The sequence below is a fragment of the Prionailurus viverrinus genome, chromosome B4, assembly GCF_022837055.1.
Source record: "Prionailurus viverrinus isolate Anna chromosome B4, UM_Priviv_1.0, whole genome shotgun sequence".
Taxonomy (NCBI): Eukaryota; Metazoa; Chordata; class Mammalia; order Carnivora; family Felidae; genus Prionailurus; species Prionailurus viverrinus.
The window spans coordinates 26,862,853-26,890,237 of NC_062567.1; the positions used below are offsets into that span (position 1 = coordinate 26,862,853).

At 39.4% G+C, this 27,385-nt stretch overlaps 1 protein-coding gene across 2 annotated transcripts in view; it reads right to left on the reverse strand.

Annotated features, from left to right (window-relative positions):
- ITGB1 (integrin subunit beta 1) overlaps positions 1–27,121 on the reverse strand; it is a 46,610-nt gene extending 19,489 nt beyond the window's left edge. Inside the window, exons 1-6 of one of the 2 annotated variants that reach the window (XM_047866326.1) lie at positions 26,853–27,121; positions 9,264–9,330; positions 6,246–6,331; positions 3,255–3,477; positions 1,352–1,522; positions 607–845 (exon numbers count right to left, since the gene is read on the reverse strand). In XM_047866326.1, the coding sequence (XP_047722282.1) occupies positions 607–845; positions 1,352–1,522; positions 3,255–3,477; positions 6,246–6,331; positions 9,264–9,330 (786 nt within the window). In that variant the 5' untranslated portion in view covers positions 26,853–27,121. Of the gene's footprint in view, positions 1–606; positions 846–1,351; positions 1,523–3,254; positions 3,478–6,245; positions 6,332–9,263; positions 9,331–26,392; positions 26,467–26,852 lie in introns of those variants that run through there. The other variant, XM_047866327.1, reaches the window with a different exon arrangement.
- Between the last annotated feature and the right edge of the window lie 264 nt (positions 27,122–27,385).

The window sequence follows — 27,385 nt, forward strand, 5'->3', positions numbered from 1 at the left end:
TCTCCCCCCCTCATGTGTTCTCTCTCTCAAAAATAAATTCAAAAAATAAATACAATTATTAATATTGTAGGGCTTCTCAAAATATATATGTTCATATAGATTACAAAGCAGAATTTAAAAAGTTCTTTTTGAATTACTAAGACACAGGAAGGCATCTTTCAAAGACAATGAGAAGAAAACTGATCAAAGGAAAATGGTATTGGAGATACAATTCCATTTGAGCTCTTTTAATTCTCCTGGTGAATCCTTGGACAAGATCAATTCCATCTCTGGCACAAGCCAGAAAGTCAGGACACCTGTGCCTCTTCTAAACACCTAGAATGCTAGCCAAGCATAGCTAAACTGCCCCACTGTTTCAAATGGTGAGCATTCTGGCTTTTAAAATCCCGTATAAAAGAAGTAATTGCCTGGTTGAAATAAGGACGTAATGATTAAATATGCTTTTACAAAACACTTGTGTAGCTGGAGGGAATTTAAGGGATCCAGTTCTGTACTTCTCTGGGATAATGAAGGATGATTTGGTATGTAGGTAATGTTTCTGTACTGAGAGTAAAATCACACCTAAAATTCATACAATAGCCCTTTGCAGGAAATGAATGCACTTACTCCGCAAACTGCAACTTGCATGATTGCATCAAAGCCACCTTCTGGAGAATCCAAATTTCCAGATATGCGCTGTTTACCAACAAGTTCATTAAATACTTCCCCTTTATCAGTAAGACTGAGCACATTTTTGTAGCTAAATGGGCTGGTGCAGTTTTGTTCACTTGTGCAAGGGTTCCTGAGCTTGGCTGGTGTTGTACTAATGTAAGGCATCACGGTCTTCTCCACAAATGAGCCAAATCCTGTAAAGGAAAAATGCATGTAGAGAGAAGGATAGATGGCTGGATAGACATGAACTTGCATTAAAAAAAATAAAGTATGTTACCACATAGAAGTCAACCTTTTTCTTTAATGAGAAATAAGGTTTTAATAATAAAGTTTGGAAAGGAGATCATTCTAACACAAAAAATCCAGGTGTAAAATGAGATTAGGCTGTACTGACAGGTGTAGTCATTAATTAGTAACGAATTACAATTTGAGTACTCAACATGTTTATAATACAACACATGAATGGAATAAGTCCCTGTTTCATTATCTATGGTGGTATGATGTGTGTTAAGTAACATGGTAGCATAAAGTAACAGAGGAACAAGAAGGGACATAGATTACTAGATATGTGACAGGATTAGGTTTCCTCTCAGAAAGAAAAGGCTAAAAACTGGCCTGTTTATTTCATAAGTATGTGATGAAGAACAAAATTGCCGAGACTTAGACAAATGAAAATTATGAGTTTTCTTGATATCCCTACCAATCCGGAAATCTGAAGTAATCCTTCTCATTTCATTCATCAGATCCGTTCCAAGACTTTTGACATTCTCCAAATCATCTTTCATAGAGTAGGAGAGGTCCATAAGGTAGTAGAGGTCGATAGGATAGTCTTCAGCTCTCTTGAATTTTAATGTAAACGTCTGCGGCTCCCCTAATTAAACAGAGATTAGAAAACAAAGTTAGTTTCCAGCAATCAAAAGCAAATGAGAAAAACCAAATTGGATTCAAAAAATAAACACTATAAAATGAAATGTATTACTGCCATAATCTTTTTTTTAAATTTTTTTTTGAATGTTTATTTTATTTTTGAGAGAGAGAGAGAGACAGAGCATGAGCAGGGGAGGGGCAGAGAGAGAGGGAGACACAGAATCCGAAGCAGGCTCCAGGCTCCGAGCTGTCAGCACAGAACCCAACGCAGGGCTCGAACTCACGAGCCATGAGATCATGACCTGAGCCGAAGTCGGAAGCTCAACCGACTGAGCCACCCAGACACCCCACTGCAATAATCTTTACAAAAACCTGGGAATTTCACTGGTTAATTAAATGAGTGTATACTCCATTTCATTCAACAAATACTTACCATGCTAAGCACTGGGCATTCAAGATGAAAAAGACAATACTCCCATGGGCAAGATAGACAAACAGTAGATTTATAACTATGACCAAGGACAAGAGATAGATGAAACTGCATAAATTAGACTGGGGTGGGTAAGGCAGGGCGCATTAGAGAGTATACCTGACTTCTAGAGGGTGAAGTTGTAAGACATTCTGTACTCTGTTTATATGTTAAGTAAACATCGTCTGATTTTTACTTCAGAAAACCTGGCAAAAAAAAAAAGTTTTAAAAATGAACTGTAGAGACAAAGAGCCTTGTTAAGAAACTACTGCAAAAATCCTTGAGGAAGACATGAAGATCTGAACTGAAACCATGAGGAAGAAGAAGAGGCGAGGGATAAAAGAGGCAGAAGGTAAAATGCATTTAGAAAACGCAGAAGAAAGAGAAGGTTTGGGTGAAAACTCATTGTTTGTTAACTTGTGGATGTTCTCTATACAGATTTCTAGTAGGAAGCTGAGTAAATGTGTTTGGGGCTTAGGAGAAAGGCTGTGTTACAGCACACAAATGGCTTTAAAGTTACGAGGGAAAAGCAACAATTAACTGCACTACGAAGAGGAAGGAAGAAAAAAGACACAAAAAGGAGACTGGAAAGTAATGTTAAGAGATAAAAACTAGGAGTGCTACTGCTGAAGCCAAGAGGAGAGCATTTCAAGAAGTTTCAAGGAACGGTACAGAAAGGTTAAAAGAAGAAAAAAGGCCCTGACAGGGATCCACTAGGTTTGGTGGTTCAAAGTGATGGTAGAGCTTTGCCAAAACAGGTAGAGAAGCAGACTGAAAAGTGCTCAAGAGGGGAAGTCATGCAGACCACAAGTGTGCACCATTCTGTTGAGAGAAAAGGGACGGAAACTGGGAAGTGGAGGAAGAAGGCCTGTTTTCTTCTCTCTTTTTTCAGATGCAGGACTGCCACAGATTCTCATAAAAACTTACTATTTTCACAACATTAAACAAATACAAGGAAAAACACAGGTTAGAATGTTGTCTGTATATTAATTATACCTCAGGATGGATACTTTTATTTTTAAAACCCATTAAATATAATACTTTCTGACTCTTTAACAGAATTTGCTTTGAACATGAGGCAACCTTTATTATTTCAAGTTAATGTGACTTGCAGATTGCTATGTCTGCTACAAATTTCTAAAGTTTGACACATTCCACATTTCTATGTGAGTACCAGTCCATATGTGAAAACCCCCTGACGGAAAATATAAAGCTGTCAAAAAGCTCCTGTTGAAATAAAGGTATTCATGCAATTAGATTTCTGTACCTGATCGCAACTGCAAAACCAACTGCTGAGGCTGGATTTGAGTAATATCTTCCGGCTGGAGCTTCTCTGCCGTTCCTTTGCTACGGTTCGTTACATTTTTATTTTTCTTTACATCTTTGGAGCCTCTGGGATTTTCTATGTCATCTGGATGGCAACCTTTCTTTTTCAAAGCTTCTAAATCATCGCATCGCGCAGATGTAGGCATTCCTTCTTGTAAAAATGTCTAAGTGACATACAAAATATAGGTATAAATAGTAAGTATAATAGCCAAACATTCTGTTTAATCATAATTGCAAACATGCAATATTTAAATGCAAAAATCAAGTGACACAACTAACACACTTCATTTTTGGTTTTTAAACAAAATACCCTCTTCACCCAAATCATATGCTCTTGTTTAAAAACCAAACGAACTTAGGGCGCCTGGGTGGCTCAGTAGGTTAAGCGTCCGACTTCAGCTCAGGTCACGATCTCGCGGTCCGCGGGTTCGAGTCCCGCGTCGGGCTCTGGGCTGATGGCTCAGAGCCTGGAGCCTGCTTCCCATTCTGTGTCTCCCTCTCTCTCTGCCCCTCCCCCATTCATGCTGTGTCTCTCTCTGTCTCAAAAATAAATAAACGTTAAAAAAAATTAAAAAAAAATAAAATAAAATAAAAACAAACAAACTCATTCTCTAGAAAAGTAATACCTTTGTTAATATATTATTAATAATTTATTACTTTGGTAATATTTAGGACTGACCTAAATGTACATTTTAACTGTCCCACTTTCAAATTATAAGTATTTAATCAAAGGAATTTCTTCAGTGAAATCACTTATTCAGAATGCTTAATGGCCACTAATAATGTATATACCCAAATACTGGACAAGTAGTTTTTCCCCAAAATTTCCCTTAGAAAAATCTTATATAAGTCTCTCATTAGCCTGAAGATGTCTCAATTAATGATACAATTTTTAAAAAGGAGACCAAGAAACTTACCACAGAATTAGTAAGTATTCCTAGAGGTTTGAAAAAATTTCAAGTATTGGTTAGTATTTTAAATAAGTCTTTTAAAATTTATTTTTAAAAACAATAATCACGGTGGTGATTATGTGACAATACAAAACAATAATCACAGTAAAATTTGATTACCTGACAAGGTCATGAATATATTTCCACAGAGTGCATTTTAAAAGAATAAAAATAAAAAAGGTCTGAATGGTATATAAATGGTACTTGTGGCTTGGGGTAAAATTTCCAGTAGTGATATGACCTCAAAATGTGTTATACCTCAAACAAATTAGATGGAAATTAAAATCTTATCAGATGACTGAAGAAGTATCTCAGTGAAAGCAAAAACACTGCTGTTAAGATGCACGTAAAATCTCTGAATAAAAATTTTTCACGAAATCTGAGAGAGGAGAAAAACAATGACCTTAGTGTATGGGTGGGTATGTGTCACTTCAAAATGTGTACCTGTAACAATCAATTATTATAATAGACATTTGAGTATTTCACATATATCCCTAAAAATTGTATATAGTTGTACTAGGCCAGAGTTGTTTTTTTTGTTTTTTAATTTTGACACTGGGAAAATGAGGAAATGCCTTTTATTTTGGGTCACTTTATCTTCAATTTCATATGGTATTTGTTTACTATCTACAAATTTCACAGTGCTGTGTAATGAGGATATTTAAATACAAAGAATATACAATGGTTTTGATCAGTTACTTTTTTTGATCAGTTACATAAAGAGCATTTATGTAACTAGAAAAACACCTGGAAGGGAATACCAAAAGTCAGATAATTCAAAGCTGAACTACTTTCTTGTATTATCAAACCTAAAATACTACCAAAGCACAGGAGCCTAGCGTGGAAAACTTAAGACTGTAACACTCAAAGTTTCACTAAACACTTTCTGAAATACCCTTTAATAATTTAAGAATTATGCCACAAATATCAAAGGCTTAAGAACAGTTTGGCAAGTAAGCCTTGCCTGAGACAAAACTCAGAGCACTCCCCATTTCTTCCACTGTCTCCAAATGAATTCCAGAATACCATTTTTATGAGAACAGAAAGTGTCACTAGGAAAACTTTGAAATAACAAAACAAAAACCTCTGATTTTCCCTTTCATATGGTTAAACCATACAAAATATCTGATATTTGACCAGTTACGTACAGCTACAAACAGGCAGTTGAAATGTGTGGGGTCAAATGTCTGACTAAAATCAAGCAATTAACCTTTGACCTTCTGATATTATTTACCCTGTGAATAAATTATAAATCCTCAAAATGACTTCCCTTTATTCTGTTTTGATTCATTCATTCATACATTTACTTTTTCATTTAACATTAGTAAGCTTTGTGAAAGGTATCAAGTAAGCAATGTACAGAGATGACCACTGAATAAAATTTAAACCCTAACCTCAGTGGGCTTTTATTAGGATGCAAATCAATTCTATTTTAGTTTTAACTCAAATATAATTAGGGAGGTTAATTTCTACCTCTCCTGTCAAAAAAAGAGAAAAATCTACAACAGTCAAATTAAATGGCTAGGGATTTATGGGAGGCTATTCAATAGAAATATAATGCATGCCACAAAGGTGAGCTACCAACGTACTTTAAAATTATCTAGTTGCCACACAAAAAGAAAAAATAAAAAGAAACAGGAAACTAATTTTAACAATATATACAAAATATTATCATTTCAACATTATTAATGATTTTTTTAATCATTAAGTCTTCAAACTTTGGGATGTATCTGGGGCTTACAGTAATTCTCAATTTGGAACATCTTGGGAGTATATTTAAAGTGCTCAATAGCTACATGTGCCTAGTGGCTACTGTGTTTAAATAGCACACCTCCAGACCATCACATAGTGTTAGACACAGAATTGATACTTATTCGATAAACACTGATTTAAGTGAAAATCATATCTAACATTTCGTAAGGGTACAAAATTGGGCAACAGTAAATGACTAGAGAGTAAATGCCTTGAGCAATCTTACTTACTGAATTTATACACCATCCACAATTTGGCCCTGCTTGTATACATTCTCCACAGGATTTGGCATTTGCTTTTAAACATCTATTTTCATCTGTCAGGAGAAACAAAGAACAGGCAACTTTACTTGAAGTTTCAAGAGAGAAAATAATGAAAAATGATTAAAATGCAACATATATAAACGTTAAATATGAATAACAAAATATGTCATATATTGTTACATATTATAATACTATATATTATATTATATCATATCATATCACATCATGTTACGTTACATTATGTTATGTTATGTTACATAATAGTTACTGAACTGATCCAGATGTACTCCAAAGACTGGTGATTTCAGATTACCTTGGCATAGAGAGCCATGAAAAAATAGTGATCTTTTTCTTGTCTTCTATAGCAGATTACGTACCAGTAATCTATACGCTTATTCTTTTCCTCAAAGGCATAATTTCAGGATCTATTGTTTGATGGTCATAATTATCAGTTTTCTTACAACTGGGTAAAATATTATTTATTTTCAATTAACTCATACTACCATATCCATACCTCCAGAAGCATCTGCAACTGCTTTCCTTTTATTTTTAGTATGTAAATACTTGAAAAGCCCAATTCATCCAGTCCACAATCTCATGATTTTTCAAGCTCTATGTCCAAAGTATGTCTCACATTTCTTTGAACCTACCTAAGGATCAGCATGCCTTTCATGTGGTAAGCACTAACATGGTCTGTCTCCAATGTGTATTCTCTAATTATAAACCTAACATATACCCATAATAGAAAATTTGGAAAATATATAAAAGCATAAAAAACAAAAAAATCACCCATAATCCACTCCCTAAAAGATAACTACTGTTAACACTTTTGTATATTTCTTTCCAGTCTTTTTTCTATAAAGACAGATTTAAAAAAAAAAATAGCAAGGAACCACACATAGAGACATTATTTATATAGAGAATATATATTTTGCATACTACTTTTTATACTTTATCTTGTTTCATTTCCAGTTCTTTGGAACTGGAAGCCTGGGTGGCTTAGTCGGTTAAGTGTCCAACTGTTGATTTTGGCTCAGGTCATGATCTCATAGTTCATAAGATTGAGCCCTATGATGGGCTCTGCACTGACAGCATGGGGCCTGCTTGGGATTCTCTCTCTCCTCTCTCTCTGCTTCTACCCCGCTCAGGTACTCATGTTCTCTCTCAAAATAAACTTAAAAAAAAAATCTTCAAAAATATGCCTTTTAATGGTTATATATTACACTATATTAATGTACCCTATTTAATGTTGGACAAATTTAGATTTTTTCAATTGCATAAGTGCATCACTCACACACTTGCTCACGTGCACAAATTCTCCAAACACAAATATAAACATACATGCACATATATGTACCCACTGTGGTGACCATTCTCACAATGTAAAACTCTAATGATTTCCTTATCACAGATGAAAAACAATAGAAACACTGAGTGGAAAACTATTAATGTTTTTAATATTCTTTTTTTTTAATTTTTTTTTTTTTAACGTTTATTTATTTTGAGACAGAGAGAGACAGAGCATGAACGGGGAGGGTCAGAGAGAGGGAGACACAGAATCTGAAACAGGCTCCAGGCTCTGAGCTGTCAGCACAGAGCCCGACGTAGGGCTCAAACTCACGGACCACGAGATCATGACCTGAGCCGAAGTTGGCCACTCAACCAACTGAGCCATGTAGGCGCCTCTAATATTCTTAATGTACACTAACTTCTATCCAAAAGTAATATTCAAATTTATAATCCCACAAACAGTATACAAAATACCATGTTCACCAAACCTTCAGCAAGCACCAAGTACTTTTTTAAAAAATTGTTTTTCATGTTTACTTATGTTTTTCAGAGACAGAGAGAAAGAGTGTGCAGGAACAGGGAGGAGCAGAGAGCGAAGGAGACACAGAATCCGAAGCAGGCTCCAGGCTCCAAGCTGTCATCAAAGAGCCTGATGAGAGACTCGGACTCATGAACCAAAAGATCATGACTTGAGCCTAAGTCAGCTGCTCAACCGACTGAACCACCCAGGCACCTCCAAGTACTTTTTTAATATAAAAAAATCTTTTACTCATTTAACCCATATAAATTAGAGTATCAATTCACTTGTCACTTATTTAAGGTTTCATTCTTACCATATTTTACTGACCATTTGTTTTGTAAATTTTGTTTGCAAATGATTCCTCTATGGCATTCATCTGTTTTTATTAGGTCTCTATACATGCTAATGAAATTAAACCTTTATTGAGTTTCTCATCTTGTTGAGAAGATGATGGTGTTCTGACATCTACACTCTTTGAGATTTTATGTTGTTGTTGGTTTTAAGTAAATCAACATTATCATTAATTTCCTTTAAAGTTTCTTCCTTCATTTTTCCATGTAGTAACTCCTTCCTGTCCTGAGATCAAATAAAGATCAAATAAATGTCACATGTAATGTATGTTTTGAGATTTGGAGGAGGGAACTACACATCCATTATTCCAGAGGTGGGTGCACCATGGTTTGTAAGAGGATTAAATACATTTTCAGCTTTACTTTTTATTCATCTTCTAGATAATGCCAACATTTTGCCAAGATTTTATGATCAAAGAGGGAGAACATCTTCTAGAACGTCAGTTGTGATAGTAATGGCTTGTTCATAATCCATCATCCTACACATTTACTTTATTTTCTAATACATTACACACCTTTGCTTTCTCTCTGCTCACTTAAACCTCTGTTACAATCTTAAAAGACCTTTCTGCAGCGTACTGTATTCCTGTCGCTTCGGCATTTCCTTAGCCAACTGGCCTTATCTCTATTCTGGGTGGTAGCGGCGAGAGGAGCCGGATGCCGAAGGGCCTTGCAGGCCCCTGTGAGAACACTGCCTGTCACCCTGAGTGAGATGGGGCGCTGCAGGGCTTTCAGAAGGAGCAGCATGATGGAATCTAACTGATCAAGAAGTAATACAAGACACTGAAACGAAAAGATAACCAGAAAACTTTTTTTTTTTTTTACCTGCTTGGCCAAACACACAGCAAATTGAACTGATCAGTCCAATCCAGAAAATCAGTTGTAAATTCATCTGAAATACAAAATGTACATGGCTAAATATTAAGAAAATAACAAAAAAGATAACACGTTAAACACAAAACATTCCCAGTCACCTTATCTTCTGTTGATTTCATAAACATAATACCTCTCAGACCATTGCTTCTGCCATCCTTCTTTATATCCTTTTTCCTACCACCTCCCCTTCCCAGTTACCTCATCTTTCACTTACTCTACAATAGTTTCTGTGCCAGATCCCTGAATCCATTCTTGCCTTTCTCCCTATCAAATATATTCTAACATCTAATTAACAGTGCTCAAAAACGTGCCAAGTATTCGCTAACACCATAAAAGCTATTAACAGTCTTTGTTCCACGGAATCTCTCTCTGTGCCTATTACCTTCTGTGGCTCCTATGGGGGCCACACAGCCAGCCACATCCAGATGCCTCTGTTACCTCAATACTGAATTTTGAGTGAACCTGTCGAAATCCTCACGATTCAACCCCTTGATTACAACTTTTCAATAATTCCCATTTCTCCTCAGGCTAAGACCAACATCCTATACAAGGAAGGCCTGACTTAATTTTTGAGTCTGATCTCCTAGAATTAGTTATCTTTTTAAATAAAATCAACTTCTATGCATGGGATTAGTGAAATATTCCATTCAATTCCCTGTAATTTCTAGATCTACAAATGAAACCTAAAAAGAAAAAGTTCGGGAGGGTAGCCTTAAGAAGACCTGACAGAGGCTTAAATGTCTCCCAGAATCTCCAAAGATAAATTAAGTATTATCCTGTATATTATTCAGAATTATCCCAACCTGCACCCATTAGGTATAGGACTATTTTCCATTTTCATAATATTAATCTACACTTCAGCAGAGCTGGTCAAAGATGGGTCTCGCCACAGGTCACTAACCCTATCCTTTAACTGTTCACTGTTCTTGGACCAGGAGCCAATTATGCATGAATATCTGCCTCTCCCACAAGAATACAAAAACCAAATACAGTATAGACCAAAAATGTTTTTAAAATGATTTTGAATGTAAAGTACATATTCAGATGACATGTATGTAAAAATTACAGTGTACAAACATAAAGTACATACACATAACATAAAAATAATAGGTTTCTTTGTCTTAAAACTGTCATAGTGTTTTCTTCTTTTCACTTTCTTCATAAAAACAATTATGGCTGTGTAACTGTGTTGGATTTTCTTCTGTCTTGGTAAATTTCCTTTAGTAGGAAAAACATTTCTTTTTTTTTTTTTTTAATTTTTTTTTTCAACGTTTATTTATTTTTGGGACAGAGAGAGACAGAGCATGAACGGGGGAGGGGCAGAGAGAGAGGGAGACACAGAATCGGAAACAGGCTCCAGGCTCTGAGTCATCAGCCCAGAGCCTGACGTGGGGCTCGAACTCACGGACCGCGAGATCGTGACCTGGCTGAAGTCGGACGCTTAACCAACTGCGCCACCCAGGCGCCCCAGGAAAAACATTTCTTAAAAAACAAACAAACAAACAAACAAACAAACCTCTAGCTTCAAAAGCTTCTATTCTAGGATGCTATTCCCACTGCTCTGGGAGAGTGCTTCAAAATTGTGCTCAGAGCACCCCAGGATTCCTGTGCCTCTTCTGCTGTTAAATGCTGTTTAAGCTTTCTCTGTTGGCTTCCCAGAGAAGAGCAGTAAGAATAACTTGCGTAGCTACATACTCTACACTGTGCTCAGACCAGAAAGTTCTGCTGTGCCACGAGCTTATAGTTTCGCTTACATATCACTTGTAACTGCATCCGAAAGACCGACAGAGGCAGAGTGTCATGGAAACAGGCCATGCCTACAGTTTGCCTTCTATGGCCTATCCAACAGGTTTATGTGCCATAAATCCACGTAGACTAAAATTCTAAGCAATTTGTATGTTATCAATTCCAAAGTTATGACAAAAAGGGCCTGGAACATTAAGACTGTGATGAATGGACCATCTGGGCAGTTTCTACACAAAGTGAATAGAACAAATATTTGTTCCATATATGGGCTGATATGTGTTTCCTCAGGATATTCCTCAGGCTACTTCATGACCACTAGACTGCTTTGAAAAACCTTTTAAAATATTACACAATTCAGAGGGTTACCACTAAGCTAAAGTTACTAGGTCACAGAAACATTCTATTATTAGTCAGCCTCGCAACCTTATGCTATGTACCTTTAAAATATTACTTTAACCACCCTGTCCTTTTCCTTCTGCAAACCTTGACAAGCCAGAGATCAGCCTTCTGGAAGAGCTCCAGACCCAGAAGGCAGAACAAGGCTTTAGTGTTGAAGAGCAGCTGAGAGAACAGGACAGGAGCTGAGAACAGTTTCAAGGACACTTGTCAACTCTCCTGTGACTGGTCAGCACACTCACAAGACACAGAGAGGCACTGTCATTGGCTGGTTACGCCTGTAAAAGGCCAGTCTTTCCCTCAAGGAAACAGAGAAGCCACTGGAGACAGAAGAAGGCAGCAATGAAGAGTAAAGAGCAGTGAGGACAAGGCTGAGAAGAGACCAGGGTTAGAAGTGGCCAGGAGGAAAGTGCGCCACAGAGAGCAGGACATGCGGAGGAAATGGCACAGAAGATTCAGCAGCCTCCCCGTCAATCCAGCTCTTGAAGGCACTAGACCCTCCTGCATGGGTGGGGAGAAGAAGGACACCCCAAGAGCTTCCTGCAGCATTTCAGAACCTCCTCAGGAAGCACTTCTCCAAGTGTGGTCTTGTAAGTATCCACTTCAGATTTACCTGGATGCCCACCAGGGCCTAAAACCACAAGCTCAGTATGTGAGGCTTGTGCTCCACTGATTCCCAAGCAAAGGAGTTTCCTACCAAAGGCATTCCATGCAGAACAGTTCAGTATGAGGGGCCAATAGGGAGAGATGCCTCCAGGCATTATCCTGATCCTATCTTTTCTCTCCTGTTTGAAATCAAAGGTCTAGAAATAGTTGTCTATACTGTTCTCCATTCTGTAATCCCCTACTCCCTCCTCAACCAGCTGTAATTGGTGTCCATTTCCTATCATGCATGTGAAACTGCTCTTGCAAAAGAGAACCCTCCAGGCCTTATCTTACTGTCTGCATTCATTCATTCATTCATTCATTCATTCAAAAATGTCTTGACTGCCTATAATACGTATTCTGCAAGATACATCAGTTTGCCACCCACAGAATTCACACAAAGCACTTAATACACATTGCCATTCTTTCTTAATGCACTCTAGTCCTCGGGCTCTCCTGGTTTCTCCCCCACTGCTCTGGAAGTTCCTCCTCTGCCAACTATGTCCGGTTTTGTGCCATATATGGAGATACAAAATTTGCTGCCTCAGGAATTTTCCATTCCAAGACAAAAATACAAATGATTACAATATGTCATGATGGTTTCTGTAATGAAAATAAGGACAAAGTGCACTGAGGACACCAAAATCTGCCTAGCCACGTTCAGTGGCTTCATGAGTTTGGCAACACTAGAAATGCAGACATATGGGACCAGGCAGGCAAATGGAGAGAAGTGTTCCAGGCAAGAGGTTAGTACGTGCAAAGTCATGGAGTCCCGAGAAGAATTAGATAACTTCTTTCCAATCTTATTTCTAAACATACATGTTTGGGTGACTCCCCAACCCTCACCACCCAACTGGGATTGTCTCGCTCTAGCTTTACAGAAGAAAGACTAGAAAACATGTATCTATATGTTATTTGTAAGCTAAATCTAGTCTGTGGGAAGGAATATTCTTATCCCTGTAATTTTCTGAAGTACAAATTATGTTAAAATCTTAAAAAAATCATAAAGGCCAAAAAGAATCTTAACATACTTATGCATTTCTGAAACTTAAGTTGTGAGATGGGAAAAAGAGAAACCGAAGACAGCAAGGCAGGAGGAGTTAGGTTGCAGCCAGCCAGCCATGCCCAGTTGAGATACTACCCGATACACAGCAGGGAGACACCACAGGATGGAGCAGCACATGCCACACACATACACTCACACACACACACACGCAACACACTCATGGCAGAAAATCAGCGAGGGAGGGGAGGAGGGTCAAGACAAGAGCTACATATGGGCACTACTCTCACCGCTGAGGTTGGGCCTAAATGAACTCACACGGTAGTGATGAACAAGAAGACAAACGTGTGATTACGGCGTAGCCCAGTGGGGCCTGACAGTTGCTTAGAAAAGGAAGTGTGAGAAAGAAAATCACCATTTTTGAACAAAGAAGGCAGGAGGAGAATGAAGTTAGAGGAGCAAATAATGTCTTAGCTACAGATCTGCAAAAGGTGAGAAGCCTGAGGGGAAGCAAGGGAGGACGACACCTATGGGGAAGTTAAGACACAGATCCTCATCTCAGGAGGTAGGTCAGGGTCAGAGATGATTACCCAACAGTGGATGGCATAGAGGCACAACCGAGACTAGGAAACAGAGGAGACTGTGAAGGAAAGAACACTCCAGAAAAGAGGCGAGCTGGAGAGGTGAAGACACAGGAGAGGGTAACTGATGGTGTGGAGAGGGTGAGCCTCCAAGGCACAGAGAGGGCGAGCATCCAGAGTGCGGGTGAGTGTAGGAGCCCAAGGAGAGGGGCTTCTTTCAGTCAGTGCAGAGCAGGGCAGCCTAGGTCCCTTCTGCAGGAGGGGCAGGGCAGGAGTAAGTGGGGCTGAAGGCTGGAGGACACTAGGAATGCATATAGCAGCATCACAGAGCTGAGGGCTTACAAAGGCCCATCTGCAACACTCGAAACTACCTGCTCACACCCATCTTTCCTGATGGGCTCTGGGCTCCAAGAAGACAGAGGCTTGGTGTGTCTTATTCAGCTTTAGTACCTAGAAGCACCTGGCACAAAGTCAATGCTCAAAAAGTTTTGCAGAACTATATTAAATTGTATGACATTTTTCTCTGACATTACTCAGAAGCCCAGAAGAGTTCTCAGAATTAATGTGCAGATCCTCTCTAAATAGAAAATAGTTACTGTAGACACCCTAGTGATACCAATTTTCAATTCATTTAAGTATATACAGCCAACTTAAAGCTAGATATAAAATGCTTCGTAGCCCTGGCTCTCACACATTATGAACCAACATTTACATATGCAAATACAAACTAGGCACTAAAATAATAATTACTCTGTTACAAGGTAGTCAACCAGATAATCCAGATGTTGGTTGCATACTGTTACAATTATTAGCACAAAAGCAAAACATTGTTTTACAAATTCTTACAGCTCACATCACTGAGACTACTTCCCTTGGGTTCTCAGACTTCACTTCGAAATCACTGCATTAATCCATTGGTTTACAGAACAAGTGCAGGCACTGAGGAGGCCTTGGCATTGCTGACAAAGAGTTAACAACAAAGAGCACAACAGGTAGGTGAGAGAAAAGGGGCTCATGTAAACAGGGGAGGGAAGAGAGCTAGAAAATAAGGACAGGTTTATCATTTCAGAGACAGGCAGTCTTAGGTAAAAAGGTCTAAGTGATGCTACAGCTTTGGGCAATTGTTTTGGCCAGAGTTCCTTCTGAAAGTAGAGGTCGAGACAAAAACAGGAGTGCAGGCGATTATTATTACCGAGGTGACCCCAGGGAAAGACACAGATACTAAAAAGAGTGAACCGAGACAGCCAATTCAGGAGACTTATTTACCATGGGGGTGCCTGGGGCCTTGATCTGGCTGAGAAGTTTTGAGAAGCACACAGAAACTGTGTCCAGAAGAGGGTCAATGTGGAGAAGTACATTAATTAATTCTAGTCCCGACAGGTAAAAGTTTGCCCCAAGGAGTATTAATTCCCCCACACTTCCAAGAACTACAGTGCATCTGCCCAGAAGGCTGCACCAGCTTCTCACCCCACAGACGGACAAGGGAGGTCCCAAGAGGAACCTGAGGCATGCTGCAGTCAGCCAAAAATGAGTCATAAAACGAACTGTTCCCAGCAGCACTGGCTGCAATCAGAGAAGAGGCCAGGAGGAGGTGAGGACAGAAGGGGTCTCTAATTCAGTGCTCAAAGGCCACTGGAGTTGAAAGACTCAAGAGAACAACTAGAAAAGAGTGTGAGTTTTATCTGAATGAACTCTTGAAGACCCTGATGATGGCAAGAACTGTGGAGGGTTTTAAGTCAGACACACATACATGTACTAAATCAAATATAAACAATCTGTTTTAAAAATTTAGTATTGAAGGGGTGCCTACGTGGCTCAGTGAGTTAAGCATCAGAGTCTTGAGCTTGGCTCAGGTCATGATCTTGAGGTTTGTGCAATCGAGCCCCGAATAGGGCTCTGCACTGACAGCACACAGCCTGCTTGGAATTCCCTTTCTCCCCCTCTCCCTCCCTCCCCAACTGGCACACACGTGCACTCTCTCTCAAAATAAATAAATTAAAAAAAAAAAAAAACCACTGTAATTTAGTATTTAAGATACATGTAGCTCTTATCCATCTACTAGCTGTGTGAAGCTAACCTGTCTTATAAATAGCCATCTCCTGGAAGTCAGTGCTTGGCGTTCTTTGTATGAAGTGCAGTATCTTCATATTTAATAAAGAAACTAAAGGTAAAGGTAACTGAAAATATTGAGGTACCCAAAAACCGAAAACAAAACCCAAACCAGTTAAGCTTAAGGAGGGCAAGGAGTGTGTTATGCCCAGCACTTCAGTAACAGGCTAGCACAGAGTTAAGAGAATGGACAGAATGCCTAGCTCCAAATTTCTGAACTATGTTTGAAGATTTTGCTTTTTTTCATTCATAATTATAACCAGAAAAATTTTGACTGATCCACATTAGGGGGGAAACAAGATTTGGAAGAAAGGATAAGGGTTAGAAATAACACGACTGTCAAGAACAGATAAATGTTCATTATTATATCCAGAGACTTATCAAAACCTTTCTATGCTGTTTAACAATAAGGTTTAATCAGAAGCTTTAATATTAGATACTAATTATCATATTAATTAAATATAACTAGATGACTTCTAAATACACGTTCTAACACTTGGATTCCTAACAATTTATATGTAAAATAATAAAAGCAGCAAAATCTCGATGTTTTATATTACATTAGGCAAAATACAGGTTATTTATGAACATCAGTATCACAGATTACCTTACACAAGATCAGGGTAGGAGAGAACATACCTAATGCAAATAGAAGACTTGAGGCTTCTGTCAAGGAGAAGCAAACCTAGGAGAGGCTGAAAGAAGGAAACTTCCCTGAAAAGACATCTTACCAGTAGAAACATGAATCTGAATGCTCTACACCAGTGGGATTTCATTCATGGACTGTTTGTAGTCCTGTCTGTAGTTCCACAAAAGGAAGATCTATTTGTTCATTTACAGGGCCAGAGTAGGTATACAGCAGGCACAGACAAGAATAACACAATACACTGAGTTTTGATGATTTAGGGTAACTTGTAGCAAAGTTATCTCACTTTTAATTCACCTTCAAATGATTATAATAATAATAATGATAAAAAATAATAACAGCTATCTCTCCCAAGTGACTCTGTGGTTGGCAATGATATTACCTTTGCTTTACAGATGAGGAAACCAAACCACAGAGAGGTTAAATAACTTCTCCAGAGTCACACAGGTATAATGGAGATCAGACTGTCTGAATCACAAGCTGTGAGATTGGATTTGTGCTTCATGAAACTAAGTTTTTGAAGGCCTACTCAAGTCATTATTGAAAAAAAAAAAAAAAAAAAGAATATCTGTCCAGTGTGAGAACTGACTCAAAGCATAGAAATGGAAAGGATTTATAATGTTCTGTGAGTTTATTTCTCAGTGCTTCAAACTGAATGGAGGCTAACAAGTTATTTTAATTGTCAAATTTCATGAGTGTACCCACAGGTTTTGCATCTTATTTCTGTGGAGACATTTTACCCTAGTATTATTTTTTTTTTACCATATTCAAGTTTATCTAAGGGGTCATAATTCATTCCTTAAACAATAAATCATCTTAAACATCTCCCCCAAACAATAACATTTTCGTGGTTAATAGCCTGAACTGCATACATTGTCAAAAACTGCAGATAATTATTTTAATCTCCACTCTAAACTCACCTTTATCCACCAAATTAAGTGTGATTTTATGTTCTATTCAAACTTCTAAATATATACTTAATGTTTTTAACATTGTCACAAATAACTCATTTGGCATTTATATTTACATATAACATCTTCAGTAACTTTTTATGTACTAAATTTATAGAAATTACATTTTACAGAAATTACATTTTACAGAAAAATTATTTTTAAAAATACGGTGAGTTACAGTTATTTCAAGTTTTAAAATAAGGTGCCCAAAGCCAACTAGTACAAAAAGAAGTCATCCACAAAAGATTTCTTCCTATAAAATATTTGCAAAGGGTACATTTTTATTCAATACAACCAATTAAATTCAAGTCAGCAAGTATGTATTACATATCTACTATACCAGATAAAGCTAGACACAGCTGGAATATGAACCTAGGTCTGATTCAAAAGCTCAAGCTTTCAATATAAGTAGGTTTCTAATAAGAAAAGTTAAGGGTGGGGTGCTTGGGTGGCTCAGTTGGTTAATCTCACAGTTGAGGAGTTCGAGCCTCACTTCAAGCTCCACACTGAATGCACAGTCTGCTGGGATTCTCTCCCTCTCTCTCTCTCTGCCCCTCCCCTACATAAGCACTCTCTCAAAATAAATAAATAAAACTTAAAAAAAAAGTTAAGGGTTTTCACTTTTCAAATGCTCTTTCAGACAATAGAATTTACTTCCGTTTTTATGTCCTAACTTTTTGTTTATGTATTGAAAGAGAGAAAGCACACATGTGAGCCAGGGAGAGGCAGAGGGTGAGTCCCAAGCAGGCTCTGCTGTCAGCACAGAACCCAACATGGGCCTCAACACAGGGATCGGTCCCACAAACCATGAGATCGGTGAGATTATAACCTGAGCCAAAATCAAGAGTAGGACGCTCAACAAACTAAGTCACCTAGGCGCCCCTATGTCATAACATTTTAAAATCTTTTCCCCTTAATGGTAGAAAAGATGAGGATACCTACATTAAGGTATATCATAAATCTCTCCTAAAAACATAAGAAAGTCTCTCCCACCATCATTATTTTCTGTATCTGCTTTTTAAAAGGGAAAAGATAAATATTTTTCTAAAATCTAAATCTAGATTTTTCTAAAATCTAAAATATTCTAAAAGAATAGTATTAAATATCAATGTAGACCATAAAAATAACACAGAGCCAAACTGCAAGCCTCAGAGAATTCACATACAGCTCTTCCCACTTCTCCCCACAGAGAGCAGACAGATGGGGAAGTCCACATGGAAGGTGCTCAGAAATGCTACTGATCTCTATTCCATCAAATTTCAGGGTGAGAGGGAGGACGCATTCCTCTGAGGCAAGAGCATCTTTCCCCTACAAGAAGAACATTGAAAGTCAACATTTTACTTCCCTTTGTCTGGCAGGAAGATGTATGTGCTGGTGACTATGAAAGTGTTTATGACCCAAACAATAAGCCAAAATTAATGATCAACAAAAACTTAGCAGAAAGGATAAAAAAGAAAAAAAGAAAGAGAGAGAAAATAGGAAAGAGAAAAGGCTAAAAACTCCAATGTGAAGATGCAACTAATACCTCACTAGAAGTCTTTTTCTGCCTAATGCGGAGAAATAGAACAGTAGTCTCAACTAGAAACCTTTCTATAATTCACTACTCCCGCCCAGAATAAAAGAGTGCTTTTTATGAGCACTGACCCCTTCTTACCCAAAGGTGGCATCAACCTGAAGATAATGAGCTCCAACAACAAAGGTTAGTCTGCTCCAAAGCTACAGGCTCACAAAATGATTTGAAACCTGAGAACAGCTCATGACGGGACTAGATGCTTTAAGAAAATGACAATAACTGAATAGACTGAAGCAAAATTCATCACTAGTAAGTACTCTACCCACCTTCTCCAAGGCAACATGAATATGGAAGATGGATCACCATCACCTACCACCCAGTCCACAAGTGCAAAGGAAAGATAAAGAATGGATATACTGCATGTTGGCACATAAAAAGCCTCAAAGATAAATCAGCTGGCGGCGGGGGGGGGGGGGGGGGGGGGGCGGGGGCAGGTAAGGGCATGGAACTTATTCAGGAAAAACTTCTACAGAAGAAAAGTTAAAGGAAGTGAAGAATCTTCCAGGAGAAAATCTAGATGAATTCATTATGTTCTTGAAGAGACTTAGAAAATCTCAAATAGGTCTTCTAGCAATCAGTCAAAAACAGTTAAGAACAAAACTAGAGGAAAAGCATAGAGAACTCAGGAAGGAAATTTAAGTTGAAATCCCTATAGAACTCTTAAATATGAGCAACAGAATCAGCATGGCAGGCCAAGCATGGACGAGAAAAACCACACCGAATTCAAAATGATTCAAGCCAATCAGACACATTATGATAGAGCCAATAGTGATCTAGGAAACAGGTAACTGGTAGACTACCACCACCCTTCCAAAAGGAGAGCCTATGTGAGAATGAAAAAAAAAAAAAAAAAAAAAAAAGGATTCAGAGCTTTCAGGTTAGTAAACTGTGGAGATTTAGGGAGAGGGCATGGAAGAAGCTCCCTGCCCCTTCCCTATTCCTTGCCCTATGCATCTCTTCCACCTGGCTGTTTATGAGTTATATCCTTTTATAATAAACTGTTAACCTGGTAAAGACAAAACAAGCAAACAAAAAACAATCAAGCATTAAACTAAAAAAAACTGCTGAGGGGGCATGTAATAAACTCGAAGACTGAAGAAGGACAAACTTAAACATAAGCAGGAAACTAAACACTTTAACAAAACTGTTAAGCCGTATTATTAAAGGCTGATCCAAAATGAGCATGGAAAGTTGCCTGAAATGAATTGTTCCAAGATCCTCCTTGCACTCAAAAGAGAAAACATTACCTAGCAATTGATATTTTTCAAACCTGGGGCACCTGGGTGGCTCAGTCGGTTAAGCAGCCGACTTCGGCTCAGGTCATGATCTCACGGTCCATGAGTTCGAGCCCCGCGTCGGGCTCTGTACTGACAGCTCAGAGCCTGGAGCCTGTTTCGGATTCTGTGTCTCCCTCTCTCTGACCCTCCCCTGTTCATGCTCTGTCTCAAAAATGAATAAAACGTTAAAAAAAAAAAAAAGATATTTTTCAAACCAGCCTAGTAAGCTGTTCCTTCTCTACACTCCCTGTGGCTATAGATTTGGCCCTTCCCTGGGAGGAGAAAGGAGTAAGTTAGTAAGAGTTTTGTTTGAGAATTTAACTATGGGGCAAGTTTATAAAGATAATTGTGAACGCAGCTAGCAAAAAGTGGAATGTTAACCATCCTGTTATAATAGCATCAATAAACACTGAAAGTAACAGTTGTTCCACATTATTTTCATTAAGGGGAATTGTAAATTATGTTCCCAAATTGTGTAATTTTACCTACTTTTAGGCAGATCACTCTAAAATTCTTTCTTGATCAAAACTCTAATAAATTTTGACCATATCTTTTGCCACAGCTCATCTCTGCCCTGTAGTGGAGTGGAACAAGAACAGCACTACATATATTTTAAATATATAACACATGTTTTAAAACAAACTATACAAAGGGAGAAATCAATTTCCCATTGTACTCAGCACTAGGTGGGAATAATATCTAAATACAATGATCAATGTGAAAGCTCTTAGCAACACACATCATTACGATTATCTGTAGATTACATTTTACTTAATTTCTGAATTTTCTTCTTGCTCTCCAACACATTCACTAGTCATAGGCATCTAAACATAAGAACCTGAGTGACTACTTAATAAACGGTTTTCAATCTTTTTAAATCCATGCTTCTTTAGCAAGTACAAATCCATTCCTATTGTGTTTTTTGTTGTTGTTTTTCCTAATATAATGCTGAATGCACTTTTTCAAACTACAACCTCCTTCTCCAACAATCAAATATGACCTACCATGACCCCTTTTAGGAAGCACTGAAATCATAATATGAAATAAGTCATACAGTGGTGCCTGGGTGGCTCAGCCGGTTACCTGACCGACTCCAGATTTCAGCTCAGGTCACAATCTCATGGTCATGAGATCAAGCTATGCACTGGGCTCCACGCTGGGCATGGAGCCTGCTTAAGATTCCCTCCCTCCGGCCCTCCCTCCCTCTCTCTCTCTCTCTCTCTCTGCCCCTCTCCCGCTTATGCTCACTCTCTTTCTCTCTCTAAAAAAAAGAAAAATTGTACGTTAACTGTAAGATATTGGAGAGCTAATTATTATTCTGAATTTCACAAAGAGTACAAAAGCTTAAGTTACTCACATTCAATAAATATTTATACACTCAAATGTGACTTCTCTACTTCAAATGGTACATTCCCAGTAAGTTTTTCATGTAAATACTTTCCTCATCCACTGAAACTATATTCCCTACAACAAAATAAAATGCTAATTTTTTTTTTTTGGCCTTCATTGGCTCTTCATCTCTTCACACCACAATAAGCAGAACTACTCCTTTTCTGATTCTTTAAGTTTCTAGCACAGCAAATAACAAACTTTCAGTGATGCTCAATATCATGTTGTTTTAATTCAAACGTCTATTATAACTATACTCACGTCTGTGAACCACACCAGACAAAAGTTGGAGGACAAAATCCAGGCCTTCAACAGATACACACACACACACACACACACACACACACACACACACACACACTTTGCTAAATTAAACTGAATTCTGCCTTATACCTGCAGTGTCCTTGGAATATGTCACCCATCTGTCACCCATTTCTGTGCTCATACCATTCCAAGCTCCTTTATAAAGCCTTCCAAAACCACTTAAGCCAATGCTGATCTTTTCCCAAAATCTATTACAGAAAATTATCTGGTACAGTACAATGAGTAAAGTATTCTTTGGTATTTGTTATGTTTCCCTAGAATAAACACAACTTGTCCTAACTAGACAATACACTCAACAGCAAAGTCCACGTCAACTGCTTGTTCCACCTCCACTCAGCACAGCATTTTCCAGGTAACTGGCTCTCCATACACAGATAGATTAAAATGTAACATACTACAGAGTTACATCCCACAAAGAACTAACAGTCATAGATTTGGCTGGTCAACACTGGCAGGTTTTCTTAAAGCAATAATTTGGCACAGTACCTGTCCTCTCTGGTTATGATACAAGAAAATGGCTGCTCACAGGAGGAGAGCTGCCCTCCACACTGCTTGGGTGACTCACAGAATGACAGAATGATGGAAACATACTGACCACTTCTGTATGGTGCAGCTGTAGAAACCAAAGCCCTGGAAGGTGAAGGTGAAGTATTCCAACAAAGGTCACAGAGGGATTCAGTGGCAGAGCTTGTACCGAAACCCAAGTTTCCCACCTCTCAATTACAAAGCCTTTATTACATCAAACTGCTCTTCCAATATGAGTCTAAAATGACTACTAAGTCATTTTGTCTTTACCTCAAAAATGTCAACCACAGGAAAAACTTGTGAATTCTCAAGTCACTCACTAAACTGTCACACAAAAAGAATTAGGAATTAAGAGAAGAAACAGGACAGGAAATGCTTTCCTGGATTCCTTTTCCTCCACCCAGCCCTGGACAGTTTGTAAGTGTTCCCAGGCTTTCTGTCCAGCCCCTTTTCACTCTACACACTCTCCTTTGGTAGTCTCATCTGCAGGCCATCGCTTCAACTAGCCCTTGTAGACTAAGAATTCCAGAATCTGAAGCCCCCAGCCAGACTTCTTATTTTGAGCTCCCAATCTGTGTGTTCAACTACGCTCTTAGACATCTCTACCAACGTCCCATAGTCACTTATAAAAACACTCGGCATTATAATTCATCATTTCCTCTCCCTCCAGTCAACCTGTACCACCCCCTTGTGATCATACTGCCTATCTTGGCAAATGACACCACCTACACAAAAACCCGTGTCACTTTGGGTTTCTTTCACCTCTCTTACCTTGAAAACCAAATCTCAATCCCCCCTCCTGAATACAGTAGTGCTTGTACCCCATCCAAATCATTCCTTATGCCAATGATCTCCAAAGCTTTTCCATCACTCACTTTTATTACTGAAAAGATTTTTGAACAAACATATGCCTAAAATATGTACATATTTATTTATATATTAAAATTCATGTACTTCTACAGCAGTACAGTTAAGACTGTAAGTCATGATAAAAATTTTAAACTTTAATATATATATATATATATATATATATATATATATAAAATATTAAATCTAATATGTTCTTCCTATGCTCCAGTAAGTTATTTTACACATCCCCGGAGTCTAGGAAACTGCACTTTGGAGACTACATGAGACTAGTCCAATAAGTAAGATATATATATATATATCCATGTGTGTATGTGTTTATATAGGTATGCAGTAGGCATTTGAAGCCCTTTCTTTTTACTCACACATACATATTTCAAGATGATATACAAATGCTTTAGCATACTGCTAAATATGGCTAACCTTACTAAAGGCCACAAACCAAAAAGTTTAAAGGTAGCTGACTTCTAAACACCCACTCAATATTATTTTATAAATAAAACAATTCTGTAAGTCTTATAATATCCATCTTTAAAAAGACAAGAAATTGACAAAGTATAATTTGGCTCCTTTTGCACATGGCTCCTGGAGGAGAGATACCACATTTTTTTCACCTACCCACTGAAATACGCTAAGGCTGCTCCTGTTCTGGGCTTTATGCACTGTACCTCCCTTAACCCAAGTACATACCGAAATATTTTTTCAGCTTTCTACATCTATAGATACTGCTACCATTCACGATCCTGAAGAATAATACACTCTCCCTTACTCTTATCCCTGTCAATCCATCCACCCCACTACAACAAAAAAGGACAAAATCCCACAATACATAACCAAAGTTAGAATAGACCTGCTAATACAACAAGAGATATTTACATATTTGCACAATAGAATCTTGTAGGATTCTACCCACAACCTGACACATCCTAACTTTCCACACAGAGTGGGGAAACCTAAAATTTAACAAGGGCCTGTATAAATCCTCAGATAAATTCAACTTGTTACACATTCAGAAACTGAAAATCTCGAATTCAAAAGTTCTGCAACTTTCACCAAGTAGAAGATGTTTCATCTTATCATTCTAGCAGTATAGTTAAGAGCAAACCAGTGCACTAACAGAATATTAACGAGAAAATATTTTCTGGAGGTAGAAAATTACACTACCCTACCCCCCCCCCACCAATGTTGTAAGCCACAATTTATCTGGCAAGAAGTCAAACAATAAAGCTATTATGTGGCAAGCATCCCATTAAAATTATCACATTAAACTGATTAATTCTATTACAAAGTGACAAGATGTCCCCAGAGAAGCTCCTGGTATTAGGAATTTATGGGTAACAATATAGAGAACCATATATCCATTTAGTGATGGAAATTTGAGCTAGATTTTAATTATACTGACCAGAAAATTAAGAAAAAAGGCACCTGATTGTTAAAATTACTATATCTAGCAATTTTCAGTATTGTTGATTCTATACTTTTTCATGTACAGAATGTTGAGGGTCTTACAAAATGATAATAATATAGAATTTAGCATTCTTTTTAAAAAGAGTCAACATTACAAAAACTTAAAATTTTAGATCTGTGAAGTCAACACAGATGCCTTAATTTGGAGTTGATTTGCTTTCCATTTGCAGAAGTATTAACCACATCCCCTGTCTTCTTAACCAGCATTCTAATAACATCTTCCATTTTACACCAAATTTTAGAGGATAAGTAAATGGCTTTTTCCTCAAAGACCTGTCCCCAAAATACTGACTTGTTTCCTCTGTTTTCTATGTACCACTTCATTATCTTAAGTCACTCATTTAATACTGATCAATGAACTCAAAGTATTTAAAAATATGAACACTGCAGTGGAATGCTTAAGTGGGTCCTACCCCCTCTGAGCCTAGCTCTCCACAAATGCAGAAGAGGTAAACTTCAACTAAAATTTCTTAATCATTTCTAAAAGCGGTCTATTAATATAACCTAAAGGCTGTGTGTAGTTTAAGAAAAACACCTAATCAAAATTCATTTTGCATTGTTATTTTTGTACCATCAAAACAACAAAAAATAACAACCCAGTAATTCTACCCACATGAGTATCTATGTGGAATGTGACCCAAAGAAACCTTGCTAATTATGTTATTAATTACATCCCCAGATTCAAAAAAAATATATTTTTAATACCAAGAAGAGATGAAAAGGAGTTGTATTTATTATCTACTCTAAATTGTTTCCCATTTGATTTTCACAACTATATTGTAGTTATGGAAAGTTACCTGTGGCTCAAACATGGGCTCTGGAGCTAGACCCCTTGGATTCTCTACTTGCCAGCTGGATGATCACAGGCAAATTACTTATGCTCCCTGTGCCTCAGTTTCTTCATTTGTAAAATGGGGGTGAAAATGGCACCTACCTCACTGCATCGGTTCCAGGATAAAATGAGAAAATAGACTTAAAGTGCTTACAGGTAAGCATGGCTGACACTGTCGTTATTATAATAATAGTTACTTTTATTATAGTGTAGGTATTCTTGTATCCCATTTACAGATGGGAAAAGCCTAAAGAGGGTAATTTACTGGTGCTAGGTTTTGACTCAAAAGCACAAATTTGGTGAAATAAAAACTACTTGGGCATAAAATATTGATATTCTTAAAACTACAACTCGTTAGGAAGCAAAGGAACTGACACGTAGTAAGACAGGCACCAGGGGCAGGTCGGGCACTCAAACTTGCGGAGCGGCAGGGAGCCCGGGCCCAGGACTCTCACTGCAGTGGGAGCCGACACTCAAGTGCGGCCTTCATAAACACGAAGTGGAAAAAAATATATGCCAACACTGCGCCTTCTTCTCCTAGCGGCTCCACGATGCCAACTTTGTTTGGGCCCACCCGGCAATTCACCCCGGGCCACAGGCCCTGAAGGCCACGGCCCAACTTCTGAAGTTGGAAGCGAATTACTAAACCGAACGCTGAAATCCAGACAAAGGGAAACCGTCAAGGACTGTTCAAAGTCCTAAAGCGTCGAGTCGCTGGGAGGCTTGCCCCCATTCGCCGTCTCACCTGCACGCGCCCAAGGCGGCGGACGGAAACCCGGGCACCGCGTGGGGTCAGTTCGTTCAACGGGGTCCGGGCCACGAATCAGACAAGGGTTGCTACGAATGGCATGTGTCCGAGGGGCCGGTCGCGGGCCCCGGTCCTCCGCGGACTCCAGCCCCGACGTGACAGCGCCCAGGCCGACGACCCTCCCACTCGCTGCGCCGCTGGGTCGACTCAGCGCCCTGGGACGCCCGGGCCGGGGGAAGGGAGGAAGGGCCCCGGGAGGAGCCGGGAGCGCGGCCGCCGGCCCAGACTTCCTCTCCGGCCCCGGGCAGGATTCCGCTCGCACCCCCGCCCCGGCCTCCGCGGCCCACTCGGCCCCAACGTCCCACACGCAGGGCCCGGCGCGCGGCGGACCGCCCGAGGTCCGGCCGCGCTCCGGAGCCCGGAGGCCGCCGCCCGCCCCGCCCCCCAAGACGCCTACCTTCTCCGCGCGGCGTCCAGGCCCCGGCGCGGTCGGCTCGGGCCTGCTGCTCCGCGGCTCCCGCTGGGTCTCTCCCGAGGGCTGGCGCGGCCTCCCGGGTTTCGGGCGCGGCGGGCGGCGGCGGCTGCGACTCCTCCTCCTCCTGGGGGCGGGAGGAGGAGACTCGGCGGCCCAGAGCCGCCCCCTGGCAGGAAACGACCCCCGCGGCACCTCCTTCTCTGCGCGGCTGATCCTGCTCCTCCAAGCCGCTGCCTCCGTCCTCTCCCTCCGGAAACGCATTCCTACCCTTCCGCGTCAGCCGCGCCCGAGGCGAGGAGGCGGCGGCGGAGGCGGTGGAGGAGGCAGGAAGACCGCGGCCCAGGACAAAGGAGCTGGCAGAGCGGGGCGGGAGCGGGCCTGGGGGAGCCGCGGGGGGCGGGGCGGGGCGGAGGACTCGGCCGGGCCTTCGCTGTGCCTCAGTTTCCTTTTATGCCTGGGGACGGAGGCGTTGGTGTTGCACCAAAGCTCTGCGCGGCCCCGGCAAGCCGTAATAC